The 26,642-nt window shown below is 49.8% G+C and overlaps 2 protein-coding genes across 5 annotated transcripts in view; both read left to right on the forward strand.

Annotated features, from left to right (window-relative positions):
* The window catches only part of LOC146203334 (putative E3 SUMO-protein ligase RNF212), a 46,863-nt gene extending 41,901 nt beyond the window's left edge, over nt 1-4,962 (forward strand). Inside the window, exon 8 of the mRNA XM_084603000.1 lies at nt 4,879-4,962. Coding sequence (XP_084459126.1) covers nt 4,879-4,962 — 84 coding nt within the window. The remainder of the gene's footprint in view (nt 1-4,878) is intronic.
* Nucleotides 4,963-12,188: 7,226 nt separating this feature from the next.
* The window catches only part of LOC146203335 (uncharacterized), an 18,554-nt gene continuing 4,100 nt past the window's right edge, over nt 12,189-26,642 (forward strand). The window contains exons 1-6 of one of the 4 annotated variants that reach the window (XM_084588679.1): nt 12,189-12,384; nt 12,842-12,884; nt 16,793-16,883; nt 20,198-20,219; nt 26,295-26,366; nt 26,428-26,474. In XM_084588679.1, the coding sequence (XP_084444805.1) occupies nt 12,254-12,384; nt 12,842-12,884; nt 16,793-16,883; nt 20,198-20,219; nt 26,295-26,366; nt 26,428-26,449 (381 nt within the window). In that variant the 5' untranslated portion in view covers nt 12,189-12,253 and the 3' untranslated portion in view covers nt 26,450-26,474. The remainder of the gene's footprint in view (nt 12,385-12,841; nt 12,885-16,792; nt 16,884-20,197; nt 20,220-26,294; nt 26,367-26,427; nt 26,475-26,642) is intronic. The other 3 variants (XM_084588681.1, XM_084588680.1, XM_084588682.1) reach the window with 3 other exon arrangements.

Genomic DNA, 26,642 nt, shown 5'->3' on the forward strand with positions numbered 1-26,642 from the left:
ATCTTCATCATTGAATAGAATAAAATAATCTGAAGTGAACACGGCGAATGCTAGCCACGCGGCATAACCACGAAGGAGTTGAACACTGATCACTCGCGCAGCAGCTCACTATCGCATGCGTACAGTTACCAAAGCGAAAAAAAAAAAAAACCTGTTTGAGGAATTGTTTACATAGTTAAACACATCTGTGTACGCGCCCCGCCGGGGTGGCGCAGTAGTTACGGCGCTCGACTACTGTTTCCAAGGATGCGGGATCGAATCCCGGCCTCGGCGGCCGCTTTTCGATGGAGGCGAAAAGCAAGGCGCCCGTGTGCTGTGCGGTGTCAGTGCACGGTAAAGAACCCCAGGTGGTCGAAATTTCCGGAGTCCTCCACTACGGCGTCTCTCATAGCCTAAGTCGCTTTGGGGCGTTAAACCCCACAAACCACCACATCTATGTGTGTTCAAACAAAGAAACAGGCCTACGCATTACAATATACTGGCCTTTAAGCAGCTATACAGCTCTGGCGTAAAAGTGAATAAGCTCTAGCTTAGCCGTGACGAAGTGTTCGCCGCATATTCGATGAGCCGGCGTCGGTATACCCAGCCTTGGCGCTTCACCGCGGCGGACCACTGTTTACGGCGACCTTCATCGCCAAGAACTCTGTGCAAACTTATTAATCCTCCCTTTCTGTGCCTTTCGGCACATGCAATGGCGACGCAACTAGTCGGCATAGTGCTGTTTTATTTCTGGCAGCAGCTACCAACTCCGCAATCACGGTAGGTTAAAGCGACTGAAATGTTGTTTTGCCTACCACGCGAAAGTCACTGACGACGACAGCACCACCGCATCTTCGTGACGTAGTCGGAGTGAAGGAGGCAAGGTCAATTGAGGAGGTCTATAAGGAATTTCTGATGCGTGTTATGTTTATAATCATTACCACTGTTACGGACGCGCAGAATCTTTCAACAGAAAAAAAAAAAAAGAAGAGATTAAATGCATATATGGACCTAACGCGCCATGCAACATCAGCTATATGACGGGTGATGTAGGGGCGGGCCTTGGTGTCGTTGACCACATGGGATTGTTTGACGTGCAGTCAAATTTCATAGCCGAAGAGCACCTTTAGAAACGGTCGGAATCGAACCCCCCATTTTTGAAATCAGCAGTCGAGCGCCCTGTCACTGAGACACCGCGACAGAGGTTAAACAGAAAAAAAAAATAAAAAAAAAGTACTAAGACAACTTTATCGTGGACACAGAAGGCACAGAGTGGCTTGTTGAAACTTGATTTTGCTGTGCGGCAGCCTGCGTTCGTATGCTTCAGTTGTTGCGGTATTCCAAACAGAAACGGGAATATACGATTTTTGAGCGTTTGCATTGTGTTGTGTTGACGGCAGCAGCCTGTTTTGCTTTGACACGGCGCCTAACGACAGCAGCGCTTCGTTTGAGACACCGCTTGTCAAAGAATCTCAAGCGCCGAAGACCACGACTGATGATGTCCTTTCCAGCGTGACATGCTCAATATGAACAAGTTCTTTTTTTTTTTTTTTTTTAATGGAGCGTGTGGTAATAGCCTGTTCATATTTATTTTGCAAGACGCAAGACCGCGAAACAAACAAAAAGCACTCTTGTACGAACCGCACGCGCGCGCGTAAATCAGTGCGGGCTGGCCCGCAACGCGAACACGCACCCACACTGGGTAGGTTTCGCCGAAATGCCGCTAGGTGGCGACTCTGCTCGATCTCGAGGCATTCTAAACTGTCCTAGAAGCGTTCCACTTCACCATGGCTTGTAGCAAGTCCCCGATGCAGAACAGCGATCGTAGCTTTTCTGGCAAAGTGCTCATGCTTGAAATTAACTGAAGCGTGACAGATACTGACAAAAATTATCGGCCGTGATGTTGCACTAGAAATTTGTACTCCAGCGAATTCAACGCGCGTCAACAGCATTGCATCCAGCTTTCTGCTATACTCGAGAAAAAAGGATCAGGTGTCCCCCAAATGACTCCCCTTCGACCAGTGGCGTCGACCGATTTCCATGACGCCACGGATTAGTAAACCCCCTTTTTTTCTGCCACTTCCGGCGTTGTCATTGGAGGATTTTGAGGATTTTGAGGTTATTGTCCATTTTCGTCATGAAAATCGATCGATGCCTTTGGCATGAGGGGGGTCATTTGGAGGCAGAAGCCGTTTTCTTTTTTCGCACGATCGCAGGCCAATCACGCTTATTAACGCTGATTACATAGCTTTAACGGGTAGCGTATTGCAAAACCATATGCCGTAGGCGCACAGGAACAGACGACGCTCTCAGCGAGTTAAACGGCGATTGTTGCTGAAAGGTCTCCCTGAACGTAACCTAAAGGTAACGTACACTCACTGTAAACGGCGATTGTTGCTGAAAGATATCTCTGAACGCAACCTAGAGGTAACATACACTCAGTGAAGGCAGGAAATAATTACAGTGAAGGCAACTGCAAAAAAAAAAAATATTCAAAAAAAAAATTACAACACAGGAATCAAACACATGTTTCAGTGGCATCAGTGCAGAGATGGGTGGTGTTAATCCACTGCGCCACAAAAACGACGGGAACGGTGGCCTTTAAATGCTTTCTTATTCGTTTAGACAATATATCTACTAATTGTCGCCAGGTGACGCTGCTCAGAAGAATCACGCGACCCGAGCGTCGTGTGCTCGAGTGTTCCTACCGGATATGGTTAGTAATACGCTAACGGGTATTAGGTTTCGGTGCTTGAGGAGCATGTTGCCCAACCTCGTCGGCAACTGTTAGGCCTGCTCTGCTCCTGGTAGCGAAATCCACATCCTATCGCTTGTTACTCGCAACATATTTTACAGGACGCAACAGCGCTTGGCAAGTGGTCTTCTGGCTTTTTTTGACCAGGAAAAGGCATTAGATCGCCTGGAACTTGGTTACATATTTAGCGCGCTTCTAGCCTTCAGGTTCCTGGCAGGCTTCAAGCAGATTATTTGGAAGGCATATAATATTATCCATAGCATTGTGTAAAACTCCACTTAATAATGCACGTGAGACGGCCCTAATCTTGCGTCATAAAATTAGCAACTAGATAAGTTGCCGATCTCGGGTTCGTGCTGAGGAGAGGAACGAACAAATCAACATCACAACTGGAGGTTTAATAAAAAACATTTATTCCTAAATGTGGCTGCCTGAAGGGGTTAGCCGATCCGCTCACCACCACAGGAGTGTCGGCGTTGTCTCGTGGCCACGGGTGTTCGCTCAGGTGCTGTGAGTCGGGTAGGCGGCTGCAGGCCGGAGAGGCGAAGTCGTTCTCATCGTGGAAGTGAGCGCGGGTTCTGTACGTCGGGGCCCGAGGGAGATCCAAGGCTCTCGGCCGCAGCAGGCAGGGGGTGTCCGTCGGTTGCCGGGGCAAAGCTACATCGTCCTTCAACGGCTTAAGCGTACCACTTCGCTCGCCTTCCGCTGTCTTTTTGGTTGAGACCAGAACCCTTTGGGGTCTGCCGGATCACTGTCCCCAGTCCTCTGCGTCCCTCAGTTTTGTTGGGAAGGCAATGCTGCATGAAACTGCGGCCAATTATTTGGGCTTTACCCCCTCGCCCAGCCACAACATTGGGTCAAACCTGTGACTCACGTAAGGTTCCCGCCTGAATGTCGCTGGTCCAATTGCAGGCAGTCGCACCGTCTCTCCCAACCTCGCTGTCGGCCCATTCTGGGTCATACCTTTAGACGTCTGCACCTGATAACGGTCTGGGAAGGTGAGACGTCTCTTGGAGTTGTCATCTGTGGTGAAATTCCCAAAGATAGCAAGCCATGCTTCGGCGTGATGTCCGCCGTTACTGGTCACGCCACGTTACGGCTGCGACCAGATGTCCTTCTACCAGCGCGGTCATTAATCTGTAGTTGGAATCTTCTCTTCACGCCTGTCCAATTTACTTGCGCGGAATTTTAGGCGCGTGCGTGCATCGTCTCGCTTCCGTGATGAGGTTGGGCGCTCCGAGGTAGCCGAGATTCATTTGAGGACCAAGGTCTGGCTCTTTGAATCTCTGCTTTCGGGATTCGACGACGGGTCGCCGCCTTATAAAGCTGTCCGATGCGTACGCCACAATCCCTTTTCCTTACGAGAATAGTTTTCCAGCGGCAAAATTTTGGATAAGAGTGACGTACCCGGTCTAACCTGTTCAACACTGTTCAACACTGCTCACTTAAAAACGGTCGTCCGTCATCACATCCACATTTCTGAAATCCGTTAAAAGTGCGTTCGATTGTCAACTTCCCGGACCTCAGTCACTCGTGCAGACCGTCGCCTCCCTCGAGACAAAATCACACTAGCTGGGGACCTCAACCAGTAGCCAGGAAAACACCACAACGCAGTCACCTGTTGTATACCAGCGATGTCTGGAGGCATGTAAGAGCTGACGAGAACTGGAGACTGGAGCAATAATACATATTTACAAATAAGTATCCAGAGGTGTCGCAAGGCACATTCTAGTCGGTCAGCCAAGCTGCTTGGTAAACTTAAGGAGGGTCGGGAACTGGCCCTCGGCTTCGCAACGCATAGCCGTTGCTCGGTGTATGTACCTCAGGAATAGGTGTCTGTTCCGGAATTACAAGATTAATTAAAACGTCCGACACGATGCTTGCATCGAGGGTCTCGTCCGCGGACGCTGGGTGGGCTTCTGGCGATGGCGACGGTGACGCCAGGTGCGAGTGCTGCCGAGGATCGGCGATTTCGCTATCCTCGGCCAGGGGCAGTTATTCACATACACAATTTTTTCATTGCGCGTTCTCGTGTGACGAAGCCGAAATGTGACACATGACAATTTCTCGATCACCTCGAAAGAGCCCGTCCACTTTACGTGTAGTTTCCTCGAAAGGCCAAGCGGTGTGACATTTTTTTGCAGGTAAACGTGGTCACCTACCTTGAATTCCGCGTGCTGGCTGACAACCGCCTGCCGTTTTTTACGTTCTTCTGCCGCGCTGCGTAGCGCCTTTGATGCGGCTGCGTGGGGGAGCCTCTGCGCAAGCTGTTCGCCATAGTTTTTTAGCGTGCCATAATGGCCCTTTGGTTCCTCAAATGCTATGCCTGGGATCGCTGGATCCCTGCCATGCAAAAGGGAAAACGGGCTCATTCGTGTCCCCTCGTGGACGGCCAATTTGTAGGCAAAAGTCGCATAAGGAAGCCAGAGGTCCCAGTCGCGCTGGTCATTTTGAACATAATGAGACAGAATATGCATAAGGGTCTGGTTAACCCTTCTACCGCACCATTGCACCCTGGGTAATACGCAGAAGTCTGGAGCTTGTTGACACCGAGGAGATATGGTACACGTCCTTCATAAGTCGCCCCGTGAAGTTTGTTCCCTGATCGGTTAGCAGCTGCTTAGGTGTACCATGTCGCAATACTACTCCCTCAGTGAACGCTCTCGCCACCGTTTCGGCTGTTTGGATCTCTAAGGCGAACGATTTAGCATACCGGTTCAAATGATTAACAAACACCAAAATGTACCGCTTGCCTGAGGTGATGCACGGTAGCGGCCATACAGTATCCATCGCGGTTCGCTCGAATGGATCGTGTACATCAGGAAATATCTGAAGCGGCGCCGCTTGTTTGTCCATGGGAACCCGTATACGAAGCGCGTATGATTTGCATTGCTTGCAGTAACGTGCTATGTCTTTCTTCCATCCCATGCCAGAAATAATATCTTGCGACTCTTTCCTGCGTCTTCCGGACATCGAAGTGCCCTGCCGATTGCAAAGTCGTCGTGCAACTTCAAAATCTCTCTCCTCATTGACAGCGGTATGATCACGCGACGACCCACTGATGAGCTTCCTTAATGTTCCGAAACCTAAGGGTGCCGTTCTTGTTGGTGTGGTAGCGACCGCAATACCCTGTCTGCGAAGCTGTTGCACTCTCCTATTTTCTTCGCTAGGAAGTGGTCCAATTACTCTGTTCATTCTGCAGTATAGCTTCTTCGAGCGAGGGGAATAGATTGGACACGCCAGCTACCACAGCACGGCTGAGGGCATCCACATTTTGGTTCATTTTCCCGAATCGATGGATGACCTCAAAATCGTACTCCTGCAAGAGTAGATTCCAACGGGCTAGCCTCGAACTGGGATCTCTCAAATTCATGAGCCATTTTAAAGGTTTGCAGTCCGTCACAATCTTGAAATGGCGTCGCGTACAGGTAACTGCGGAAGTGGCGCACAGTCCACACTACTGCTATGCATTCTTGCTCAGTCGTGCCGTAGTTTTTCTCAGCTTCATTCAGTTGCCTACTCGAGTAAGCGACCGGGTATTCTGTACCGTCGTGAATCCGGGACAGTACGGCTCCTACGGCGTGCTTCGAGGCGCCGGTTGCTAGGGTGAGCGGTTTAGCTAAGTCTGGGGATCGTAACAGGGGTGCTTCAGTTAGCTTTATCTTCAGCCTTTTGAAAGCTGCCTCTGCCTCTGGTGTCCAATTAAAAGGCACTTTGCTCGTTAGCTTTGTCATTGGTTTGGCTATCTCCGCAAAATTCGAGATGTGGCGCCGATATTAAGTGATTAAACCTAGGAATTGGCGTATTTCGGTTTTATTCGTTGGGATTGGGAATTCCTGTACGCATTTTACTTTTCCGAGGTCAGAGCGCATGCCGTTAGCGGAGACAATGTGTCCCAGGTATATTTCACCTCCAGCTTCAGAAATTAACACTACGCCGGTTTTAGTTTCAGGCCGGCTCTCCCTACTCCCTAAACACTCGCTCGATATCCTGCAAGTGCTCCTCGAAGGACTCGCTGTGTATAATAATGTCAAGGTACACGTGACAAAGTTTCCCGAGCAGTGCAGCCAGTATTACGTCGGCGGTTCTCTGCCACACTGCCGCGCTGTTCACGAGCCCCATTGGCGTCCTGTTCCACTCATAGTGGCCCCAAAGTGTGTTAAACGCCGTTTTTTCTTTGTCCTTAGCGTCCATCTCTATCTGTCCATAGGCTTCCAAAGCACCGTCGAGCGGCGCTGCAGCTCCTGACAGCGAGCGCCATCTCTGACATGATAGAAACTGGGGATACACGCGGCGGCACCACACCCCGTGCAAGTTTTCTCCTTTCGCTCGCTCGCTTCCGCGCACGTGCAGACGTCTCGCGCTGCTTCTTGCACGAGCACGCGCCTTGACGCGCCCCCGCAGGCGCACCGCGACATGCCACCTGCATTCCGTCTTGATTGGGCAACCTGACGTGTATTTTCATGAAGGATACTTAATGATAGGCGGGTAACTTTTTATTCACGTCTGTACTGTAGAGCAGACAACAGACGAGGATGAGCAAATATTGATTGCGGATGCGTCCCACGTTAGCAAAAACGTAGGAAGTGCATCTCGTCGTATATAATATGTTTAAAAATTGCTAAAGTATCATCGGTACTGTGAAATAAAGTGGCCCTATCGTTGACCATCGTTTTGGCCAGTATCATGCGATCTATATATGGATTTGTTTTTTATTATTGCGGCATTACCAAAGAAATCTTGCACTAGAAGAATAAGTATACAGTCCGAAGGAGGTGTTTCTTCAAAGACAAGAACGCTACCAATCTCATAAGCACATGCGTGTTCCGTGCGCTGCACGCGACGTAACCGGCTCACTAGCTCGGAGGCAGGTGAAATCCAAGCTTGTACTACGTAGTGTTTTATTTCGGTTCTTATTAAATGGTCGTGCTTCATTTATGATAATATTTGGTTTGCACTCACGAACCCTGTGACGCGAATGGGGTGCTCCCTGCGAGTAGTGTCAGTCGAGCCATACCTAGAATCACTTTTGTACTGCGCTTAAGACATATCTTCGTTAATAATAATAAATAATAATAATAATAACAATTGGTTCACTTATTGTCCAATTTGCGAAAATCTGTAAAAGCGCCTCAGCAAGGCATGTTTTCCAACGCCGTCCCCACCCCCGAAAAAAAAAAAAAAGGCCTCGTTCCTAGATATTTTCTTGGTCAATCTATAAATGAAAAGGCAGCTGTGGACACTTAGGGCACATTCACACATCAATTTCGATCGCGGACGTCGCATCTGTTGATTTGGTTGCTTTCAGAGCACTCACAAAGCAGGGAGAGAGCACAGAAAATCGGCAAAGCTAGACACGCGGGGAGCGAAGAGCAGGGTAATCTTCCATCCTCTTCAATTTTTATGCGTGGTGTTAAACCACTGTACTTTTTTTATGCCTTTTCAAGCCGTCTTTGTTAACTGTCAACATTACTGAGTTTACCAAGAAAGGGGAAATTGGCTCTTTTCGTTTCCACAAAGAACGCAAGACTTCTCAGAACGCTGTCATGCGGTAGGAAAACAGGTCTTGCGGACACGCTTCCAAAGGAATCTGCAAAGTTTCACACGTGAGCCTCGTCTTTTGGTGCTTCGCCTACTATTGTGGCTTCCCATGACACAATAGTACATCAGTTTCTCATCAGCGGAAGCGTTTTTGTATCGCCAAATAACCGCCAGGCGTAACGCGATCGCCGCGCGTGCACAGGAAGCTAGCGGAGCGTCTGCTCCGGCGAAGCCCCATCGTTTCACATTTCGCCACCACGCCAGGAATGTGGCGCTGCCGTCGCGCGGCGAAACCTGAGCTTGGGTTCCCTATACCCAGTAGCCATGTCCACAACCGTAAAGTACTTGGTTTTTCCGAGCTGGGACAGGGTTTCGTGGGTATTCGGCAGGGGATAGGGGTCTACTCGCGTTACCTTGTTCAGATCCCTGTAGTCTACCACGAACCGTTAACTGCCGTCGGACTTCCCAAGGCCGGCGCTCCCCAGGGAGAGATTGAATGTTTTATTATGCCAGCGTTCAGCAGGTCACCGACCTTGGTTTCGATTTCGTCTCTCTTAGCTAAACGGATCCGGTAAGCTCTACGGTAGACAGGGGTAGACAGGGGGGGGGGGGGGGGGGGGGGGCGTTGCCGGTGTATATCTTGTGTTTAATGGTGTGATAGTGTCCCAAATCGGACTTGTGCTCACAGAATACCCCCTAATTCCCTGCGATTAATGTTTCAATTCTGGACTTCTGGTCACATGAAAAAGGTCGAACATCGCAAGTAAGCTTTCAGTGCTAACCTTGCCGGCCGATTTGCCCGAACGGGTTCTGAGACTTCTGAGTCAATCAGATTGCCGATAACTCTGTTCTTGCCGAGAGCAATGTCCTGCAGTGTAACGTTCGCCACTCTGACCGGGAAACTGGCGTTCTTTTGTATTATGACCAACGGCGGTGCGCCAACTAGACCATTTATTTCGAGACAGGTCACTTCTACTACTTTAATGTCTCCAACCGGTGGATCTCGTAGGCGTTTGCACCGCACAAAACATTCAGACATTGAGGGGACTACCGTTTCTTGGATTAACGCGAGCAATGGGTAACTGCCGTTATACTTTGAGCTATGTTCTGCACTCTTTTTTTTTGGGGGGCCCAGTTGACTATAGGAACGCAGTCCTCACCAATAGGTCTATGCTCTCCTGCTCCAGAATATCCTGACCGATCAGGCAGTCAACGGGCAGTATTAGGTCGTCCTCGCACACAAATAATTCTGCATTAATTTCACATCTGCCAAGCACCAGTGGGATCTGAAATTGACCCCGAGTGCGTAACGAGTCCCTGGTGAAGCCTACCAGCGTCAAACTATTATCTCGCTTTTTGAACACCCGCTCCTACTCGCTCTGAAATCGCGACAAAGCGTCCAACCTAAGAGGCTCACCCTGGACCCTGTGTCTAAAATACACTGCACCTTCACACCTGCCAATCTGCCTATACACAATAGGGCTCGTCTCCCCGCAGAAACTCAACACAACCATTTAAGGCCCCCTATCACTGCGGTTTTCGACGGAGACTGCTTCTAGTTTCCCGCGTTCCTCGGGTACGTCCCCTCTTCAACTGGAGTACGGTCGCGCGGGCCACCATCTCTACGCGAATCTCTGTGGGGCACCTGCTGAAAATTATACGCACGAGCGAAGTGACCTGACCTCCCGCACGAGTAACTGCGCCGAGCGTAGTTGGAGCACCGAGGCGTGTTATTCGACTAGTCTTGTGCACGTTCGTAAACAATCTTTAAATTCTCCTCTAGCAGCCTTTCGAGGCGCTCAAGTCGCGATTTCAGCTCGTTGGCTTCGTCTGCTTCAACCTGTCTGATAACCATGCCCCGGGTCACGTGACCTTTTCGATTTCGTCCTCTTTGGCAGCGGAAAGTTTTCGGGTCGCGTGAGAGGGCAAAACGCCGGACGGGATCGCGGAGGCCATTAAGGTAACGCGACAGGAGCTGTTCTTTGAGAATTTCACTCTTCGCTCCTTTCTTTGTTGCGTCCTCTGCAATGTTACTTCCCAGCTTGACCGTTCCCAGCATCCGCAAACGAGCCGCGAAAGCACGCGCATCCTCGCCTGTCTCCTGTCTAGCGTTCATGAACCGTTTTAACTTCACACTTGCTGGTTCCGTGCCGTAGCGTTTTAGCACCAGCTCTATGAATGCCTCATAAGTGGCGGCGTTAGCTACGTCTTCGTCCCTCCATGCAAATGTCTAAGCATAACTAATCATTTTGCACCGTGCCATACCAATTAGTTGTTTATCCAGCCATCCTCCCATTGCACCGACTTGCTCTACAATTTGGAGGAAGTCCTTGATATTCGGACCCGTACCGTCCCCGGTGAACAGCGGAATACGAGGAACGAACGAATCAGCATCCACAACTGGTCGTTTAATTAAAAACATTTATTCCCAAATGTGGCTGCCTGAAGGGGGTAGACGGTCCGCTCACAATCACAGGAGTGTCGGCGTTGTCTCGTGGCCACGGATGATCGCTCAGGTGCTGAGAGTCGGGAAGGCGGCTGCAGGCCGGAGAGGCGAAGTCACTCTCATCGTGGAAGTGAGCGCGAGTTCTGTACGTCGGGGCCTGAGGGAGGTCCAAGGCTCTCCGTCGCAGCAGGCAGGGGGTGTCCGTCGGTTGCCGGAGAATAGCTACATCGTCCTTCAACGGCTTCAACGAACCACTTGGCTAGCCTTCCGCTGTCTTTTTGGTTGATACGAGAACGTTTTTGGGGTCTGCCGAATCACTGTCCCCAGTCCTTTCCGTCCGTCAGTTTTGTTGGGAAGTCAATACTGCATGAAACTGCGGCCAATCATTTGGGCTCTAACTCCCTCATGCAGCCGCAACATTGGGTCAAATCTGTGACCCACGTGGGGTTGCCGCCTGAAGGTCGCTGGTCCAATTGCGGGCAGTCGCACAGTCTCTCCCAACCTCGCTGTCAGCCCGTCGTGGGTCACGCCTTTAGGCGCCTGCACCTCGTAACAATCTGGGAAGGTGAGACGTTTCTTGGAGTTGTCATCTATGGTGAAATTCCCAAAGATAGCAAGCCATGCTTCGGCGTGGTGTACGCCGTTACTGGTCCCGCCATGTTAAGGCTGCGACAAGACGTCCTCCTACGAGCGCGGTCACTCATCTGTAATTGGAATCTTCTCTTCACGCCTGTCCAGTTTACTTGCGCAGTTAGGCGCGTGCGTGCATTGTCTCGCTTTCGTGATGAGCTTGGACGCTCCGAGGCAGCGATGATTCTTTTGAGGACCAAGGTCTGGCTCTTTGAAAATCTACTTTCGGGAGTCGACTACGGGTCGCCGCCTTGAGGGGGGGGGGGGGGGCAGATGCAATAGGCTAGCTGTCCGGTGGGTACGCCAAGCAGACGAGGTCTTGGCAATCCACAAAGCATCTATTCGCCACACAAAATTTCGTGCGACCCCATGACCGGGCTGCAGTACAGACGCCGCAACGCACGCCGAGTACCGTATCAGATTCCATCTCGAGGCTGGCCGCCAATGCACGTTTTGCTGGAGGGATAGAAGAGGCGGCGCGCCCCTGTTTTCACGGGCTGTGACAGGCCGCTGCAACCCCGATGGCAAACAGCAGCCTGGCAGTATTGCAGCAGCACTACCCTGCCGCACAACTCCCCCCCCCCCCCCCCCCCCTTTTTATGTGATCTCATCGCTTCTGCGATCACGTGCAAGCAACAAGTCGCACATGCGCAGTTGCAGTGAAAGAGCACCCGTAGGTTGAACTGGTAAAACGGACCGTAAGTAAAACCTTCCAGTAAACTGCGATCCCGATCAGAAAGAGGTCATCTTCAGACTGGCCACTGAGGCGGTCTCCCGCCCGGGCGTTACGTACGCATGCGTCGTCGCTGTGCACCGTAGCCGCACGATTCGGCAGCGGAAGTCGTCGGTCATTTGGCCGCCACAGTCCCCTTGTTGGCGGGACCGAACCTACGGCGGTCGTGATGACGCCGATCTATGCGGTGCGCCTGCCTTTTTCCTCACTTCGTCTCTTTTTTTTTTTCGTTTTGTCGCCATTCGCAGAGTTCGGGCTGCGCACCCCAAGAAAGCAGAAGCCCGCGGCCATCATCTCCAGGTAAATGAACCCCTGCTGAATACGTGCTCCGTGACCACCCTAACTTAACCTTACCATTCTCGAAAAACATGCAGGTATCTTTTACTGCCTCGCTGCAAACGTCTTCTAGACTGCAGTTATGGCTATATGACGTGGCGCCTGCAAATGGCTCGTTGATTTCAGCGGATATTTCTGGCATCAAAACTTGCTCTGCAACCATTGTGCGTAATATCTGCAACGAATCCTATCCGTTCAGCGATTTCAAATAGTCCGGCTGCGACAGGCAGCAGATTTCACTCGTGCGGAGTGCAAGTTTCGTTCAGCAATACTCGATATGCGAATAAAAGCAGACCTCTGACGCAGCACTGGCTCCCGGAAACTATTGACGTTGTGTGCGGAGATCTGATATGTGAACAACCCTTTATTTTGCTCATGACCAAGAGCGGGTTTGTGATACCCGAACTTGTTTTCCGTGCAGTTTGACGCCGAGCAGACAGGCCGCCACAATGATGGGCAGCATGGTGAGTCCACAGTGGCATCCACGCGTTCTGCCCTCTCATAAGCTCTACCTGGCATTCCTTAAAAGTATTGTAGCGGGTGAACTTTAGGGTTTCCACGTTTTCCGCTTACTGCATATTACGAGTAGCATGTTGATAGAAAAATGCCCTTAGCATTCTGCGCCGAGAGCGACTGAATGTTTTCACTTTGACTTTCATTTGTTTTGCCCCTTGGCATGCCTTTTGCCGGTACCTCTAGATAACTAGTAAAGCTCTGATCAAAAGTGAGGAAGACAACGCCACAGCGTTGTAGCGGCGACCTTCCGCGGCTCACCTTGCGGATGCTTGTTCGCGTGCACGCCCTTTGAATCGTCAATATCCCTCAACTTGTACCTCTGTTATCTCACACATACTCTTTAGTATTTATTCCTTAAACGGAGCTTTATACCTATGGCAGCAGGTTCTTCACATAATATGGCAGATACCAATAAATGGTTTTGTTTGGCTAAACCCGAAAGCCAAACCAAACCATTTATTCGTATCTACCATATTACATGGAGGACCTCCCGACACAGGTATAAAGCGTCGTTTAACGAAGCCGTACAAACTGGCATGCGTCGTCTAGCGGTAGCATGGCTCACCTGGAATGCAAGGGTGCTGAAGAGTTCGATTCCCTCCGCCTCCCACCAGAATTGAGAAACCCCAGTTGGCAGCTCCCGCCAAATCGGCAACGAGTGGAGCTTACAAAGTCTACATTTGCTAGCCCTCAATCAAAACTCGCTGACACCTGGTGTATAGCCTCGAAGGTTGAGCGCATTCACCAGTGCGATATCGGCTGTAACCCAGTGCACATAACGTATTACGTAGAAGGATCGGTCGCAAATACGTTGCGAATGTATCCCGAGTTCCGCAGGCGGCCGTCAGGTCTTACCGCAACTCCCTGAGGCAAAGCAGCATTCTACTTGGACGAGATCCGGTCGAAACGACACCTGTCGTAATTTGGGTTCGAATATTTAAATCGGTATCTAGCAGTTCCGCCACTGTGAATGAGAACCGTCCCTGGACCACATTCTTGCGCGGATCCTGTCGGAAGTGATACCCCAGGTTTCGTATGTATTGAGTCTGGTTGGATACTCTGTCCAGATACATCATGTTCTCCGTCGCGTAATTTTGTAATAGATTCCAAGGCAGACTGCGTGTAGGCAGCATTTCCGAAGCTCCCTGGCGTATAGTTTGTCGCGCGCTCTATAGAACTTCCAAGAGCCAGTGGAAACGGTTAGGCGCTACAAACTACGCCAAAGAGTTAAAGGTTGCTTAAGGTTCCACCTTTGCTCTGCTAATGCGCCTTCAAAATATCAATCGCCATAACTCAATCTCTCATAAAAAATGGCCGACGATTACAATGTTCGTCAGAAGTTTTATATACACTTTTTACATGTCGAGTCAGGAAGAGGAACTCAAACGGGAAGAGCTGAGCTGAGTGAATCAGCCAAAATCTGACTGATCGCTACCTTGGTATGCCACTGTTTGGCCCATCGTGGGAGAAAGCTCATCCTTCCTTCGGCTTAGTTCAGCTGCAATTTCGTGGGCTTTCAATCAAGTGAGCGCTTGGACGGTTTGGTCACCGAAACTAAGATCTTCCTGTAGCATCTGCTCTGACCTATTCGAAAAGAGGTACGGAAACTGCTCTTGCAGGTTCCGTGATACCGCTGCCTTTAATTCCAGAACGGCAATAAGGCTTTCTATTCTGATACGTGCGACAGGCAGACATACGCTATTCTCTGCGGCAACCTGTTTAATCCACGCACATTTCCCCGTTAAGTCAGCTGCCTTCACGTATGTGGGGCGGCTTACGTCTATGGTGGCCGCAGACTCTTCTAGAACCCGACAATGCTTCCGATTAACCTGCGCCTCTTTTAGGTATGGCTCTAGCAGGCACATGTTTTCATAATCTGCATCCGGCAAAGAGAAAAAAAACTTCCGGCTTCCTGCATGTGTTTGCAAAGTAACCGGGCTCGTTGCATCGAAAACACGCCGATTTTTTTTTTCTTCAAAAGCTTCAGCCTTCCCTTTGTCGGCTGTCACTTAATGGGAGTTACTCGACCCTGTCCTGTGGCTTTCATGTCGCTGCAAGGTAACGCTTGCTAGACTTCCAGTCTGGGCGCGAAAACTTTCCGTTTCCTTTAAGGTTTACCTGAGAACGCGATCCCTCTGTTTCCCGCCTAGCATAAAATTCTTCGGTCAGCTCTGCTGCACGTTTTATGCTTTTATTTCCCGGCCTTTTCTGCATCTACACACGCGTTTCTTCTCCTAGACAGCTATAGAACTGTTCCAGGCAGATCACTCCTATTATTTTTTCATGAGTTCCGAAAGCCTGTTCCACTTATAGCCATTCGGTCAGGTCTGCCTTAAGACAGCGAAATCCGGAAACGACTGATTACGTTCTCTCCCGGGTTCCCTGTAACGGCGGCAAAACGCGTCTGCAGATAGGCGGTACTTTTTGAGAAGCGCCGCCTTTACTTTAGTATAGTCGGCAGCTTCCTCTTTTATCAGACGAGCGAGCACTTGGCCTGCCTCACACGGGTGGACGGTCAACAGTTTCTGGGGCCAAAACTAGGACGATAACTCGATATTTTAACACGCCCGATTGATGTTTACGAGAAAACGCGCTATGTCTTCTTCAAGTTTGTACTGTAGCAAGAGGTCTTTTATTTTAACACTTGACGCTGCTTGACTCACCACGGAGTTTGGCGTGTCTTTCCCAGTGCCTTCTGCCTGTGCTAACTGCATGCAGTTCAAGCCGTTTTATCTCGATCTCCCTTTCATTCTCTCCGCGCTTCCTTTCCCCACCCTGTAGCTGCGCACTGGTTACACCTATGACGACAACGACGTCGCTCGAGCCAGGAACGGGCGCTTGAGAATTGCGATTTTAAAATACCAACTTTGGCTATATACTGGCAATGGCGGCTGGGGGACTGCGTTCCAACACGTAGCGTGCTCCCCGCTCAAAACATACAGCCCGGCCGTTACCTCGATTGGTTTTTTTTATCTGCACGCCATGAAATAGTGCAGCGCCTTGTATCCGCATGTTTTATCGCTGTATGTCACCTTCTACATGGAGCCCGTACACTGGCTGCATTTCGAGGCGAACGTATAAAAACATGCCTCTCAGATTGACACCCTTTACATTCCACGACCACCCTTTTCACTGGTGACAACCAACCGTGTCATGGCTGGATTCATTCACCTGCCCCATCTGGCAGCTGTCGAGCTGGCAGTTGGATAATCGAGTAGCAATTTGTACCACTTCCATGCCTGCAGTCCATCAGGATTCCTCGGGATCCCAACGCTGCCACTCTCCAGACATATGCGTTCCGGATGAGCATGGCAGGTTGCGCCCCAGAATCAGTGCCAAATGCGATAGCTGGCCACCCTATACAGTGGTTACACCTACGGCGAAAACGACGTCGCTCGAGCCAGGAACGGGCGCTTGAGAACTGCGCTTTTAAAATGCCAACGGGGGACTACGTTCCAACACGCACCGCGCTCCCCACTCAAAGCATACAGCACGTTACCTCGATTGGGGTTTATCTGCACGCCATGAAATAGTGCAGCGCCGTGTATCCGCATGTTTTATCGCTGTATGTCACCTTATATATGTAGCCCGTACACTGGTTGCATTTCGAAGCGAACGTATAAAAACATGCTTCTCAGATTGACATCCTTTACATTCTACGACCACCCGTTTCATTGATGACAACCAACCGTGTAATGGCTGGCGTCATTCACGTAGGATTTCTAGCATGCAGACTTTCATTCAGTGAGGCCTGTGTAGGAAACTTAGCATTAATCCCACCGAGTGCGGGAAACAGTTGTGCCACGGGGGGATTTCAGAATGCACGTGATTGACTGGCTTGACGCTAACACCGCAGGACCTATCCCAGCAGAGAGGTGCCCACGCCTACGCCCATGACGACCAGCATGCCGGACGCATGGTCGTCGTCCATGCCACGCCACCTTACGGTAAGGAACCTCGCCTTTCACTAGCCTCCTCGCAGCCAACGTGCATCCTACAGTGACTGAAGAAGCTAGGGGGTGGTTGGAGAAAGCATGATCAACGTCAGACCGCTCTTATGTTTACGTAACTCAATGGAAAATAAAAAATTACGGCCGATTTGCATAGTTCACCAAATGCGAAGTAGCTGCGTAGCACTGCTTATCCCTGCTGCACCTTTCCATCGCTTGCAGCCGCGCAGCACGTTCTCCTGGAATTTCTGCCGCACGTTTGTTCCTCCGCTTCGGCATCCGTTTTACGACCATACTCAGTGTCTTAAGCAGTTTCCTGAGCACGCTTGCTCATTCTTTGTACTTCTAGATTCTTGCACCGTTTAGCTGCAATATCAGAATCAGTAGACTCCTGATCCCGCTACCTTCGTAACCATTGTACTTCAGTACGTCGAGCACGGCGAACCTGTGCCGCAGTGCCAGACAGCCCGGCTTTAGCCATTGCGACGCGAAGCAAACGCGTGGCGCAGCCGCGTCCTCAGCTTTCCTTACGTCATATTCAAAAATGAGCGAAAACAGGCACAATGTATCCCTTTACAATGCACTGCTCTGCGGCCGAAAGCTCTGGGGTGGGATCATAGAGGGAGAGAGAGGAGAGGGGAAACGCGCCTGAAAGGCGCGGAGGTGAGCGCAAGCTGCTTCACGACGCGGCGAACAGCTCGGATCTGAGATCCAGGGAGCACCGCGCGTGAACGTCTGTTGTCCGTTAAGGCTGAGGAGTGACTGACGCGAGTGGAGAGATGCCGAAGTTGAGGAGGCGCGAGCGACACAAGACTGCTCACTCCGGAGTAATACACACTTGTGCAACGCTGCTCAGTGACGGCCGCCATGCACGCAACAGACACGCCCCTCTCTCACTGTCTTACTTTCTCAGTGGGTGCATCTATGCGGCAGCTCCGCCCCCTCAGTGTTAAGTTGCGCGATACAGGCATCGCTACTTTCCCTTCCTCCTATTCAAGCTCATAGACAGATGAATGGAGAGAGAGAGAGAGAGACAGAGAGCGACTTCTGCTGCAGCTGTGCGGCCGCTCCGCCTCCTCAATACTAAGCCGCGCGACGCCACCTTCTCTCTCCCCACTTCAAGTTCAAGAAAAGAGAGAGTGAGCAGCTTCGGACAGACATCAGCGAAATCCGTGATTGCGGCTAGTAGTGTTATACGCACTAAAAAATGCCAACAAGGTCGCTATTTCGAGGATAATAATAATAATTGGTTCACAGGAAGGGAAAGGTGCAGTATCTGTCACACTTGTTTCTGTGGACACCTGAACCGCGCCGTAAGAGAAGGGAGGAAGGTGGAAAAATGAAAAGAGCAAGAGAAGCCGTATTGGAGGGCTACAGAGTGGGATCTTTAACGTGCGCTGACATCGTGCAGCACATAGACGCTTCTTCGTTTCGCCCCCATCTAAACGCAGCCGCCGGGGGTCGGGATCGAACCTGGGTACTCTGGCACAGTGGTCGGGCGTCTTACCACTGCGCCAGATACGTTAATTTATGTACTTAACTGCCGCACACTTTGAAATACATTTTACGTAGAAACATCTATCGAGCTAATCATGAGCAGAACGTAAAAAGGTGAACGATTCGTAGAAGCCGTTCTTGCTTGATTCCTGCTCATTAGCACAGTCATGCATTGTTAATGCGAATCTCATTATTATGGGCGAATTTTCTGGGGTCCAATTCCTTTCTGTATATTAACACCTCGTTAATATGGAAACCCGTTGTCCGGTCGATGGACCGGGGGATGTGCAGGAACTGATGTATTTTTTATTCACGCCAATATAGAGGGCGATTAGAATAAAACCTGCAGTGCCCCAGCCAGATGGTTCATTTCGGGTGTTTCAAGCGCAGGAAACCGCAGGATTGCAATGTAAAGGTGGAAATGACTGACTCATGGCCCTTTATTTTTTTGTTCCAAGCTTTAAACTGCAAGGTCCCCTTACCATTTGCCGTATTGCATGAATGGGTGCAAAGATTATCATTTCTGAAGCTTATTCTAAGTAAAGATCCTTGTTCAGAAGCGACCAGCCGATTGAGTATTGAGGTAGTGGGATTTAAATAGCTGTAGTAGAAGTAAAGGCCATCCAGCATTAGGATGCCACAAAGCGTACCATGAATAGACCGCCAGGCGCGTGAAGCTACCCCACATCATTTCAAGAACAGCCAATCCAGGATATGTCGAATGATTGCATATCGAACTCTCAGAATATCCCCTTCAAAAATCCGACTCAAAAGCACAGGAGTGGTGTTCGCCTTTATCGAATTACCGTTCAATGAAGAATTCAATATATTGAACTAAGCGCTGTTACCCTGCAAGGGGCGCTTCTCCTAACGAAGCCTCACAATGACATTTCGCGCGTAGAGCCCGTCTGGCTGCGCAGCTTTGGCCACCTGCTGGCAGGGCTAAAGTTATAGAGTCCGATCGAAAATGGTTCTCGGTTTGTCATGCGAAGAAGCCAAAGGTCGATCACTGGTTGTCGTGGGACCTTGATGCGAGCCTTGCTGACCAAAGGATTGCGGTGGCTCTTGCGTGGTTTACCTCGTTGATGAAGAACTATCTTGCACCGAATTATAATTGAGTTATTCTTACATTAATAGTGTACCAGTAGCAAACTTAGACCTGTCAAGATCAGCAGTGTCTTTTCTCGAAGCACCGTTAGCAAAAGTTTTGATCCCCAAGCGCAAAGGCACTTGTGACAAGCGGCGCAAGGTGCCAGGCCAGGTATCCCGCTGTCTCTGTGAAATACTGGCGTGGTAACCCCGTACGCACAGTTCTGGTTTTAATAGATGCTCGTCTGCTGGCATGCTTTATATATCGAACTGTTTAGGCGACCGGGGTGATACGCTCGGAGCTCCCGAAGTGCTGTCTCAAAATTTGCTGACCTCTACTGTGGAGGCCTTAATCGTCGCTTTTTATGTTGTTCCTTAGCAAATTGTTGTTGTGGACTCACTCTCTATGGACAGTTTTTCTCGGAAACATGTGTCGTACACACCCTTAAGCAAAGTAGAAGACATTCCGTCTTGAGAGTAGAATTTATGTTTGTGCCCATACTGGTTGTTTGCCTAATTCATTTCGAAGTGGTGATCCAGCAGCGAATGCCTTCTGCAGATGGGTCATTTGGGAATTAAATGCGCTTCTAAGTAGGAAGCTGACGGGGTCTTTTTTTTTTTTTTGCGTATCTTCCCGTGCAACAATCTCGACAGCGCGGTAAAGATGCTACACTGCAACCTGTCTAAGTGCACGACTTTAATTTTCCTCTCTCTTTTCTTTGCAGATTTTTCACCGAGAGAGCGCAGGTGAGAAGGCTTACGTCTTTGCAGCCTGATAGCAAAAGTGTACTGTTTTTGAACCAAGCTGATAAGCAACCTACGCAAGATGAGTATTTTGCTAGGCTACGTAATAGGATAAGAAACATGTTCGCAATAAATCACACCCAGCTCACGCCTTTCAAGGAAACACGTCCAGCGCTTTTATGAAAAATAAGGGTGCGACTACTCATGCTGGCATCCACCCAAGCGAACCTTTCCGGGCAATAACTGGGAGTGTATCGGTATCCGCAAAAACTGTACGACACACGCCAACCAGTCTGGCAACGTGCTCGGGCACTTCCGGTGCGGCGCCAATAAACGTCAGTCGTTCCTCAGGGTTCGTTCCAATTCTTAGACGTCTAGCAAGACTGCTTCGTAGACGTCAACGTAGACGTCTACAGATTCGCATAATGAAACCCGTCTACCTGTCTATGCTTAGCGTCACCTTGCGGCAAAAAGGTTGAATTAAAACGTTTGAATGACTATTATTACGTTGCTTTATCTAAAATTTTACGACAATACAGGTGAAAATTACGTTTTTAACATTTCGCATATTTTTTGCCGCAATAATATTGCATGTTTAATCGGCACAACACAGGTCAACCATTACTTGTATCAGACCGTAATAGGCCTCACGCAATGGGCCCGCTCACGACTTGACGGAAGAATGTTAGTCCGTTTTTACTTTTTATTATGGATGTCGCAGTGTATGTACATGCTTCTCGGATGTCTCATGCACACAGCTGTAAGCATCAAAACATGCAAAAGACTAAACTTGAGAGGATTACGGACGAAAGGTGTGGCTACAACAAAAGAAAAACTTTGTGCCGTGACACCTGTCGTCTGCAGTCACTAGGCGATGAAACCAAAGACAACAACTCGTTTTAATATTATGCAGGCACAATAAGATTAATGCACAACAAACCGGCATCGTCAGGCGAGTTCGTTCTTCCGAGATTAACTGAAAATGCACGGAAGAGTTTGCCACGGCTACTACAGCAAGAGAGAAGCACATGCGTGCCGTACAGCAGCCGTCCTGACTCCCGGCGATGTGCCCAGAAAGCGAGCAGTTCGTCGATAATATGAAGACTCAAGACACTCGTCGTCAAGTTAAAAAAGAAGGCCAACAACATCCAACTCTTACGCAAAAATCTCAGCCGCACGCTTTCCTTAGAGTGCGATTCAAGAATCTCAGTGCTATGATTCTCACGACTATAAAGGCAGCTAAATTAGCCTCTGCTAGCGCACACATTGACGTAAAAACTCACATTTGATAGATGGTTCATATGCATACTCCGGCGTTAACAAAGAGCACGACCACCATGCAGCTACTGCAACCATCGCAAGCACGACTTGCTCAGCAAGAACCGCGCACTGTCCGCCATGTTGTTTAGACAGCAAAGTAGCTTGCATCGATGCTACTTCGGCGAAGCAGTCTTCGCGAGACTACTTCGTGAGAATTAGAACGCGTCCCAAGATGGCGGCTGCCCGGCTAGCCATCTAAGCAGACGTCTACTAGGGGGTATTGGAACGCACCCTCAGTCACTGAACGTGTCGGTCTCGTTTAATACATGGTGTCAGAAGCGGCAAGTTCCCGCGCCGAGAAATGACGGAGCTTTCGCCTCCAGAGCCGCTGCGTTTCGGGGATAATGTGGCGGACAACTGGATTAGATTTAAGCAGTGAGTAGAATTGTACTTCGTCGCCACGGAGTCTCCGAAACCTGGAAAGCAGTGTAGCAGCCCAGAAAGCCGCCATCTTGCTTCACCTCGCTGGTCAAGAAGCCATCGACGTTTACAACACCTTCGACCTTACCGTGGAAGAAAAGAATGACTAAGACAAGCTGATGCAAGCATTTGAGGCCTACTGCCTACCCCAGAGCAACAAAACATTCGAGCGCTGCGTGTTCCGGACCCGCACACAAGTCGAAGGTGAGCCTTTCGAGCACTTCTATCGGGACCTGCGACTGAAGTCTAAGAGCTGCAATTTTGACGCCCTCCGAGAATCTATGCTACGTGACCAAATAGTGTACGGAACATCTAGTAAGGCGTTAAAGGAAAAGCTTCTAGCCAAAAAGGACTTGACCCTCACCACTGCTGTCAAATGGGCCAAGGCTGAGGAAATCGCAGCAGCACAAAGCAAAGCGTGGAGCGAAGACAACAGCGTCGATGCCATATCGCAAGAGAGAAGCAAGCATCAGCAGCAGAGGAATAGCGCACTAGGGTACGGCAAGGGGAGACACGAAGCCAAAAAATGCGACTACTGCAACTGCTCGCATGGGCCCCGCCAGTGTCCGGCGTACGAAAAAAAGTGCGGTAGGCGCGGAAGACAGAATCATTTCGCAGTTTGCTGCAAAGCAAGAACAGCCGAAGTTAAAGAAATAGCCGAGCAACAGAACGACGACTTTACAATGCTGAACATATCTACGGCATGCAAGAAAGCGAGCGGAGGTGATCGGCGTGACTGGGAGGTAGCGACTCATATTTCAGGACGGGAAGTGCGGCTGAAAGTCGATACCGGCGCGCAGGCCAACCTGCTGCCGCGCGGTTTGTTTGAAGCTTTGGGAACGAAGCGGCAGCCACAGCCAGCCAGGGCAGTACTACGCGGCTATGGCGGGAATGAAATAGCGCATATGGGAAAGGTATGCCTCCCTGTTCGGATTGGCGCCGACACTCAGCTCGTGGAATTCTTTGTTGGGAAGAAGGGTCGACAGGCGATCTTAGGACTCCAAGCTTGCGAGCAGTTTGATCTTGTCGATAGGATCAGAGCTATCAACAAAGACGTGGACTTGTCCGGGTGCGTTCGCCGGCAGTATCCCAAGTTGTTTACGGGCATCGGACAACTGAAATGAGAGTACAGCATGACGCTTCAAGATGGCGCCCGTCCAGTCGATGAGCCGGCGCGTCAGGTACTCCATGCGATTCGATCACGGCTAAAAGAGGAGCTGGATCGTCTCGAGACTAAAGGCATCATTTCCAAGGTGCGAGAGCCATCTGACTGGGTAAGCCCACTTGTTATTGCACGAAAGAAGAACGGCCAACTTCGTGTTTGCACGGATCCTAGAAAAGTGAATGAGTCTTTGAAGAGGTAACACTTTCAACTCCCGCTTAGGGAGGAGATTACTTGCGGGAGCCAACTATTTCAGCACGCTTGATGCCAACAGCGGATTCCACCAAATCCCCCTTGACGAAACGTCCTCATGGATTTGCACACTTAGCAGCCCATTTGGTCGTTACCGATTCTTAAGGTTACCCTTTGGCATTGCATCGGCTCCAGAAATATTTCCAAGAACAATGACTGAAATTTTCGATGGGCTACCTGGCCTACGCATCTACATCGACGACATTTTGGTCTGTGGCGCCTCATGGGAAGAGCACTAGGAATGACTTTAGAAAGAGCCAGTAAAGCAGGCCTCACATTTAATTGGGACAAATGCAAGTTTGGCGCGAAACAGACTTCTTGGAGACAGAATAAGTGAGCAAGGCATAAAACCAAACCATGAATTGGTAGAATGCATAGCCCATTGCCAGAGACTAGCTACAAAAAAAAGAAGTCCAAGGCTATTGGTGCAGTCAACTATTTCAGCAAGTACTTGGCAAACTGAGCAAGTCAGACAATATCAGTTCATGGTCTGTTGCGCCAGGATTCTATTTTCAAATGGACAAAAGCACACGACATCGAGTGGGCCCGTCTAAAAGAAATGCTGACATTATCCCCTGTACTTGCTATTTTTGATCCATCCCTACCTACAAAGCTATCCAGAAGCATCCGCCTTTGCATTGGGTGCAGCACTTTTTCAGCAGCACGGAACCGAGTGGCGGCCTGTAGGTTATGCTTCAAGGGTGCTGAATGAAACTGAGCGCAGGTATGCACAGATTGAAAAGGAAGCCCTTGGAATAGTGTTTGAATGCGAGTTTAATGAGTTCGGTATGGGTCGAAGAATTGTGATAGAGACTGATCACAGCCCATTGATATCTATCTCAAAGAAAGGGCTCGGGGACATACCTCCTCGGCTTCAAAGGCTGTTCCTGCGGCTGCTCAGATATGACTACCTGTTGCAGTTCGTTCCAGGGAAGAAACTGGTTATTGCTGACACAATTTCGAGGATGCAAGGGCAAAGCTTGCCCGATAACTTCTCAGAGGATTTGGAAGTACACGCCATAAGTATTTTGGAGGATCGAGTGAGCAGGGTAACAATGGACAAACTGAAAGATTGCACAGGTAGGGACCCTGAACTGAAGCAAGTTATTACAAAACTGCAGGCGTCGGGGCCTATAGAGGGACAGTGAAAAAAATGCGCTAATGAACTATGAGTGGTGGAAGGAGTACTGTTGAAAGGTACCAAAGTTGTCATTCCCTCCGAGCTTCGAAAGGAAATGCTTTGTCGGCTGCATCGTGGGCATCTGGGCGTAGCGAAGTGCAAATCACGAGCACGCAGTCCCATGTACTGGCCCAGAATGGCAGCTGACATACAGGAAATTGCAGGGACACACACAGTCGCCCTTAGTACAGGGTGGAAGCTGACTCGTGCGAACATGCGGGGAAGCATTACCTAGTCGTATACGATGCCTACTCTAACTATTCAGATGTTGAGGAGTTGCACGGCACTACTACTAGTGAAGTGATAACCAAACTGTCTCGCATATTTGCACGTTACGGCCTCCCCGACGAGCTCTGTACTGATGGAAGTCCCCAATTCACAGCCAAGGAATTTAATGACTTTACAGTGATGTTTGACTTCGAGCACATAGTTTCTAGCTCCTATTATCCAAAATCGAACAGACTCGCGGAGAAAGACGCAAAGATCATCCAGAGACTGCTCAAGAAGGCAGGATCATCAATCAAAGGAGGAGTTCTGGCTTGGCCTCCTCAACTACCGTGCATCTCCGCTGGAGGACGGTGTCTCACTATTTGAATATCTCACGGGTGGTAACAGCAGAACGCCACTTCCGGACCTTCGCACGGATTTAGCCGAGCAGCTCCCAAAACCTCGAAAACACAAGCAAAATATGCACGCAGGACAACAGCTCGCGCCGCTACAGCCGGGAGACAGTGTTCCGATTAGGTCAGCAACAAGTGGGACAATGAATCTAAAGTTTTGGATCTCGTGGCCCCCAGATCGTACAGAGTACGAACAGAGGATGGGAGCGAATTTAGAAGGAACCATCAAGACTTACGGAAAATGACAGAGGTTTCCAAAGCAACCACAAAGCCGCTTCATCTCACAGAACGTAGCACCAGAGGCGTGCAGAGTCATCCAATGTTACATGGAGCGACAGGACGTCAACAGACCTTCACGACTGTTGACTTTCCGTTATTGAGTGCAAGACCAACAGTCGCATTAAGGAAGCTGTGGTGTGCACCGCCTAGAGAGCTAGGGCCCCCTAAAACATCATCACCAGCAGTTGGAGTAAAGGATGCCATCGAATGCCCTGCTCGCACTCCTCCTAGACCAGCTGGAGTATTCGGAGCAGCTGAGTCAACAGTGTCGCCCAGGCAACAAGCTGCGGAGCATCCAGCTGTTCCATCTACAGGAGGAGCAGCAGAAACAGCTGCAGATATTGCAAGTGCAGAAAAACTGAGTGCCCTGCATCCAACGCTGCAGACCCTTAGCCAACGGTCATCGAGAATCGTAAGGCCTCCCTATCGACTGGGCTACCAAAATTAAGATGAATTGTTCAGCATACCACTCTTGCCTCTCTGAAGGACTTACTGTGTAGTCAGTTCTTTGAAGGACTCTGCAATGAGTTTCTCAGTTTCAAGAAAAAAGGATGTATCGTTATCCGCTAGAATTGTACGACGCACGCCAGCCAGTCTGGCAACGTGCTAGGGCGCTTCCGGTACAGTGCCGATAAACGTCAGTCGTTCCTCAGTCCCTCAGTCACTGAACGTGTCGGTCTCGTTTGATACAGTGGGTATGGTGTTGGTCGAATATTTTGGAGAATTTTGACTGACGCAGATTCAGAGGTGATGTCTCACGAAGCAAATAATTTAAACAACTGCACTGCAGAGGCGATTTTCAGCGCACAATGGTATTCTATACTGCTTTTGACGACTGCCCTCAGGTCACTTCCAGGCTCCGACTCTTCATTTAGCAGCAGCTGCTTCCGGACACCAAGCACTGATTCTCAATCACGGTGAGTGCATATGGATCGAAAAGTAATGAAAAAATGGCTTTTTTCCTTTCTCATATTTCAGATACAGCGCAAGCATTCTGTAGACATCAACAAGCGACCCCAGGAATGGTAAGTACTCTGATCTCTGTAGCAGTATGACGATTATTAAAAAAAATCTCGCTTTCTTCGCCGATCCCATGACCTATTTTAATCCATCCGTAAGGGTGAGTCTACTTTCCCTGAAGGAATAGCGTCAAGTAACGGACAGTCGAACTGCGGATCTAATCTGATGTGGAA

The sequence above is a fragment of the Amblyomma maculatum genome, chromosome 1 (genome assembly GCF_055883805.1).
Source record: "Amblyomma maculatum isolate TAMU_Amacu chromosome 1, ASM5588380v1, whole genome shotgun sequence".
NCBI classification, from domain to species: Eukaryota; Metazoa; Arthropoda; class Arachnida; order Ixodida; family Ixodidae; genus Amblyomma; species Amblyomma maculatum.